Source organism: Barbatula barbatula (genome assembly GCF_947034865.1).
Source record: "Barbatula barbatula genome assembly, chromosome: 24".
Lineage (NCBI taxonomy): Eukaryota > Metazoa > Chordata > Actinopteri > Cypriniformes > Nemacheilidae > Barbatula > Barbatula barbatula.
Window position 1 is genome coordinate 1,371,996 of NC_136787.1, and position 6,252 is coordinate 1,378,247.

General features: G+C 52.0%; 1 protein-coding gene across 1 annotated transcript; it reads left to right on the plus strand.

The window, feature by feature from the left end:
* The first annotated feature begins 4,499 nt into the window (after positions 1-4,499).
* Positions 4,500-5,947, plus strand: LOC306889697 (lysozyme C II-like). The gene is made up of 4 exons (XM_079448913.1): positions 4,500-4,733; positions 4,904-5,071; positions 5,312-5,387; positions 5,518-5,947. The coding sequence occupies exons 1-4, from the start codon at positions 4,616-4,618 to the stop codon at positions 5,582-5,584; spliced, it is 429 nt and encodes a 142-aa protein (XP_079305039.1). The 5' UTR covers positions 4,500-4,615; the 3' UTR covers positions 5,585-5,947.
* Positions 5,948-6,252: the final 305 nt, after the last annotated feature.

Genomic DNA, 6,252 nt, shown 5'->3' on the forward strand with positions numbered 1-6,252 from the left:
CCAGACGTGGAGGTTCCAGAGGTCTGGTCTCGGGTGCCGCAACATGCTCTTCCCCTGAGAAAGAAGGTCCTTCGTCAGGGGAATCGGCCAGGGGGGAGTTGTCGTCAGGAGCATTAGCTCCGAGAACCAAGTCTGGTTGGGCCAGTACGGCGCAACTAGTACCACTTGATGCTCCTCTTCCCTGACCTTGCACAGGACCTGTAGAATGAGGCTCACTGGGGGGAAGGCGTACTTCCACTTGTCCCGTGGCCAGCTGTGCGCTAGGGCATCCGTGCCGAGGGGGCCCTCGGTCAGGGAGTACCAAAGCGGGCAATGGGTGGTGTCCAGGGAGGCAAACAGGTCCACCTGTGCCCGCCCGAACTGCACCCAAATAAGCTGGACCGCACGGGGGTGGAGTCGCCACTCTCCACGGGGCGTCGACTGACGAGAGAGCGCATCGGCTGTCTGGTTCAGGTCGCCCGGTATGTGAGTGGCACGCAGAGACTTCGTCACCTGCTGACTCCACAGGAGGAGGCGTCGGGCAAGTTGCGTTAACTGTCGTGAGCGTATACCCCCTGGCGGTTGATATACGCTACGGCAGTCATGCTGTCTGATCGGACCAGAACGTGCTGGCCCTGCACGAGGGACCGTAGTCCCTTGAGTGCCAACAGAACAGCCAACAACTCTAGGCGGTTGATATGCCAACACAGCTGGGACTCCGTCCAAAGACCCGCCACTGTGTGCCCTTTGCACACCGCACCCCAACCCCGTAAGGAGGCGTCGGTCGTTACCACGACGCGCCTCGGGACCTGCCCCATGGGGACGCCAGTCCGTAGGAAGGTCACTGATGACCACGGGGTTAGGATACGACGGCAGAGAGGTGACATGACGATCAACCTCCTGCCTGCGTGCCACGCTCTCCAGGGAACTCGTCTCTGTAGCCAGTGCTGCAGCGGTCTCATGTGCATCAACCCGAGGGGAATTACCCCTGCCGAGGACGACATGTGGCCCAGGAGCCTCTGAAAAAGTTTCAGGGGGACCGCTGGTCGCTGCTTGAAGTGTTTCAGGCAGTTCAGCACTGACTGTGCGCGCTCTGTCGTGAGCCGCGCCGTCATGGAGACAGAGTCGAGTTCCATACCGAGAAAAAAGGAACTCTGCGCCGGGGAGAGTTGGCTCTTCTCTCGGTTGACCCGTAACCCCAAACGGTCTAGGTGCCGGAGCACCAGATCCCTGTGTGTACACAACAGTTCTCGCGAGTGTGCTAAGATAAGCCAGTCGTCGAGATAGTTGAGTACCCACACACCTCTCTCCCTGAGGGGAGTGAGGGCGGCTTCCACGACCTTCGTAAAGGCACGTGGGGACAGGGACAGACCGAATGGGAGGACCCTGTACTGATATGCTCGCCCCTCGAAAGCGAACCGTAGGTACGGCCGGTGACGAGGGAGAATCGAGACATGAAAGTACGCGTCCTTCAGGTCGATAGCCACGAACCAATCTTGACGCCTGACGGACGTCAAGATGCGCCTCTGCGTGAGCATCCTGAACGGCAGCTTCTGGAGGTGCTTGTTCAGGGTACGCAGATCTAGAATGGGGCGCAACCCTCCACCCTTCTTGGGGACGATGAAGTACGGGCTGTAGAACCCGCTGGACATCTCGGCCGAGGGGACGGGCTCGATCGCTCCCTTCACCAGAAGGGTTGCCACCTCCTCCCGCAGCACGGGAGCATCTCTGCCTCTGACCGAGGTAAAGAGGATGCCCCGAAACTTGGGTGGAGGTCTGGCAAACTGGATCGAGTATCCGAGACAGATCGTGTTCTCCAGCCACCTTGACGGTCTGGTGAGTGCCAACCAAGCACTCAAAGACTGCGACAGGGGCACTAGAGGTACGATCTGCTTCATCGCCCCTGGGGAGGGCGGTTCGCTGGCTAGCGGTGCCGGCCCTGCCTCGTGGGGGGGCCGGCTCCGCTGATTTGCCTGCCTGGCGGCGCAGCTCAACGCACCGTCGAGGTGAGAGTGCTGAGGGCTGCGCAATTTTATACTCGGCCTTGCGTGTCGCCACAACGCAACGTCGAGTTGCCGAACACCGTCCTGCGGAGGGTGAGTGCGGCTGAAAGGGGGACCCAGAGAGAGAGACTGCTCTTTTTGTGAGGAAGTGGAAAGGGAAAGGGCCTAGCAGATGTTGGGACGGGGCAGGGACCGTCCCTTTCCGACCCGTCAGCGATGGAATGGCTGGGGTCGGGCCCGATCTCGATCTCGCCGGGTCCGGCTCGTCTGGAACGCTTCTGCTTCCGCGGCGGCTGCTGACGAGACGGTGGTCGCTTCTTCTCCGTCCTCTTCCGGGGGGCCGCCTGAGGAGGGGGCACCGTAGCCGGAGCTGACGAAGAGGAAGGCCGGGGCTGCTGGGAGGCAGACGTTCCACGGGACCTCGACGGCCGAAAGGCGGTCGGGTCGCGGCGGGGCAGGATGTGCTTAATGGCCTCCGTCTGCTTCTGCACTGCCGAGAACTGCCGGGAGAAGTCCTCGACAGTGTCACCAAACAGCCCTCCTTGCGAGATGGGAGCATCGAGGAAGCGAACTTTCTCGGCTTCACGCATCTGCGCAAGGTTTAGCCAGAGGTGTCTCTCGTGGACCACTAGTGTGGACATCGCTCGACCCAAAGCTCGCGCTGTCACCTTCGTTGCCCGGAGGGCAAGGTCGGTGGCAGCGCGGAGCTCCTGCATAACCTTCGGGTCGGTCTTACCCTCGTGGAGCTCTTTCAGTGCCTTGGCCTGATGGACCTGCAGGATGGCCATGGCATGAAGAGCTGAGGCAGCTTGTCCAGCAGCGTTATAGGATTTCGACACCAGCGATGCCGAAACCCTACAAGGCTTGGACGGGAGTCTAGGTCGAGACCTCCAGGTGGCCGCCGTCTGCGGGCACAGGCGCACCGCGACTGCATGTTCAGCCTGCGGGACATTAACGTAGCCTCTAGCTGCCCCGCCGAAAAGGGGGCGTTCCAGGTCTTGCTGAGCTCCTCATGCACCTCGGGGAAAAAAGGTACAGGGGGCGTGCGCGGCTTGGAGCCGTGCTCGGACCCGATGTACCAATTATCCAGCCGCGAGCGTTGGGGCGTGGGCGGTGCGGTGCACTGCAGCCCGATGGTCGCGGCAGCCCGATAGAGCATGGCTGACATCTCGACGTCTGCCTTTTCCTGAACTCTATCTCCGGACGGAGACGGCTCGAAGGAATCGTCAGGGTCGGATGCCAGGAGGTCGCCCTCCGATGCTGCGAGGGACATCTCATCGTCGTCACGCATCGAGTCCGATTGCGTGACGAAGGAGTAAGACGGTGTGGAACCGTCTTCCTGGGAACGGCCAGACGAGCGAGTCGGGGCGTGAACGGTCCGCGAGCCATCGGCTGACGGGTTTACGCTCACGGAAATCCCCATGCCACCCAAGCTGCTCGCCGCTGCTGACGGCGGGGCTGTGGCCACCGCGGTCGCAGAGCGGGAAGCAGACGAGGTGGTGGCTGGCTCTCGAAAGAGCGCAGCCACCCGTGACCGCAACGTCTGTATCGCCATCTGCCCGCAGTGTGGGCAGGATGACTCCACGAATGCTGCCTCAGCGTGTTGGACCCCCAAACACCTGACGCAAGCATCGTGTCCGTCCCCCTCCTCAATGAGGGAACCGCAACCACGAGAGCAGCGGGACATGCCACGCTGAGAAATTTGCTCTTTTAGAATATATCTCTTTCAGAAACACCTCTGGAACTGCTTAAACGCCGGGGGGATGATCGCTCGGAAGGGACAATCCGCTGCACCACATCAGGAATTCAGCTGTCGTAGTCATTCGATGCATAGGCTCCGAAGAACAAAAGGTAAATGAATGAGCACGCCGGCTCCCCTTTTATACCCCGATTTCCGGGGGCGGGGCCCGGCATGCAAATTTCATTCGCCAAATTTCATTGGCCTTTTCAAAATAGTCAGAGATGACTGGTTCTCAAGGGCGAACCCCATCTGTCGGCTTCGACACAACGTCGAGAGACCGACAGAAAGGGAACAACCACTTCCCACAAGGGGGGCAAAAGTAACCAAACACAAAACACACTAGATCATTTAGCAAAAAAGCTTCATTCCTAATTCTAAAATATTCTTACTGAAGTTTTGCATCACTAAACTCCACAGCTAAATTCAATTAAACTTTTTCCTAGCATTTTCTCAAAATATGCAACATTGCGATCTGTGAAAATGTGATTTGCTGTGTTATTATGAAATATTCTCCATTAGGACAATTAAGGATGACTGGGGCAGAAACAAAATTCTTTTATTTCTCTACATGACTCCATATAAACACACCCTCAGACTGTCAGGAAATCAGGTGTTCTATCATGTATGTAAATCAGCTAAAGCCAGTATTATATATATATATCAGTAACCGTATTAACTGAGGTCTGAGTAAAGAATATTTTATGATTTTAGCCGTGGCGATTGAAGCTGGTTTGCCTTTTGTTGCTTATGCAGTTGTTACTTCAGTCAAGATGTGCAGTGATGGGGAACGACGTCATCTAGTGGTGAAGGTTGACAGAAGACGTGGCAAATCCAAGTCTCTAAAAGTGAAAGTAAAAACAGAGCGAAGGCAAGAGAGCAACAAAGAAACAGCATGAAGGTCTTTGTGTTTCTTCTGGTCATTTTGACTGCAAATGCAAAGAGATTTGAGAGATGTGAACTAGCGAGAGCTCTAAAGGCCGGTGGCATGAGTGACTCTAATCTGGGAGATTGTAAGTAATTCTCAATTGTTAGTTCAGTAACTCAATAGTTTTTGCGTTTGAGGGATTTTTGACAAGTCAACACATTGTTAGTAAAATTGTAATTTGTAGTTTTATACAGATGTTCAGAATATTCTTCAAAGTGTTACTATTTTATTTTTATTCTTCTTCTATACCTTAAGGGGTTTGCTTAGCGTATGCGGAGTCAAGCTACAACACAGCAGCCAAAAACCGCAACAAGAATGGCTCAACAGACTACGGGATTTTCCAGATCAACAGTCGCTACTGGTGTTACGATGAGGATGACAAACTTGGCCAACCCAACAATGGCTGTAAAATCAACTGCTCACGTAAGAAATCATCGACAATAGTAAAAAATGAAGGTCAAATATTATGTTTTGCATGAATTAATTATAGTGAAAGCGAGATTGCGGAGGTAAGAGGCCATTTAATGGGGAGGGAAGACAAACAAAACTAAGCAGCAAAACCAGACAGCCAAGACAAAGACGTCTGGGCGTGACAGCATTTATGTAATGCATTCACCGTTGTTTTTTGTCCTCACTGAAATTGGTCACCCCTTCCTCTTCCAGAGCTGCTGAACAATAACATTTCTTTGTCTGTTGCCTGTGCCAAGATCATAGCGAGAAAGCAAGGCCTCTCTGCATGGTAGGTTACAGCTGTGCTATCATGTTTATGTGTTGGGTCTCTAAAGCATACAGTATATACCAATAGAGCAGGTTTAATTGTATTTAATTCATAGTTTTAAATATAAATAATCCACCTTCTATTGGTTTAGGTACGGCTGGCGTGACAACTGCAAGAACAAAGATGTGAGCAAATATATCTCAGGATGTGGACTGTAACTTTCACACTGTACTTTAAGGGTCAAATAATGTTACTTTATTTGCAAAGGTGTGATTTTCACCATTTTCTATTTCTAGAGCATGCATCATTTCAATTTACTACGGTAGACTCTACTAGTTTGAAATAATCCAAGTAAAGCAAATTTACTGTTATTAGTATTATCTATTATGCACAATTACATTTCATCTGAGGTTGTGTTTACTATAGATTTAGTATTATGATCTGCTAAGGACCAGATTATGTATTGTGACCTTACACTTAAAACCTTTCAAAGATTTAAAGAGGGTATAAGTCAAATACTGTACTTTCCTTTTCACAGAACTGTTGATTTACTTAATGCATAATAAAAATGTATGAACATATATTCAATCCCATGTTTTATGTTCGTAATGTCTTGTTTTACCTTTTATATGAATTCAAACATGTTTCAGAATAAATCTAAATTACATGTAGACCATGTTTGGAACTGGGTAGTTCTCTGAAAACTAGGCGGCCATTTTATCTGGTTGCATTTGCACTGGTCAGAAGTAAACATGTTTGAAATGCAACTGATATCACCTTCAAATACATGAACAACTGGAGGACACCTGTGATTTAGCTGGTGCGTATTTCGTTGTAACGGATTAAACGTGGATAGAATATTATGTTAGAATGCAAAAATGCAGGC

Coding starts and splice junctions, on each gene's coding strand:
- LOC306889697 (XM_079448913.1), top strand. CDS start 4,616: ATGAAGGTCTTTGTGTTTCTTCTGGTCATTTTGACTGCAAATGCAAAG. Junction 4,734..4,903: donor TGACTCTAATCTGGGAGATT/GTAAGTAATTCT, acceptor CTATACCTTAAG/GGGTTTGCTTAGCGTATGCG. Junction 5,072..5,311: donor CTGTAAAATCAACTGCTCAC/GTAAGAAATCAT, acceptor TTCCTCTTCCAG/AGCTGCTGAACAATAACATT.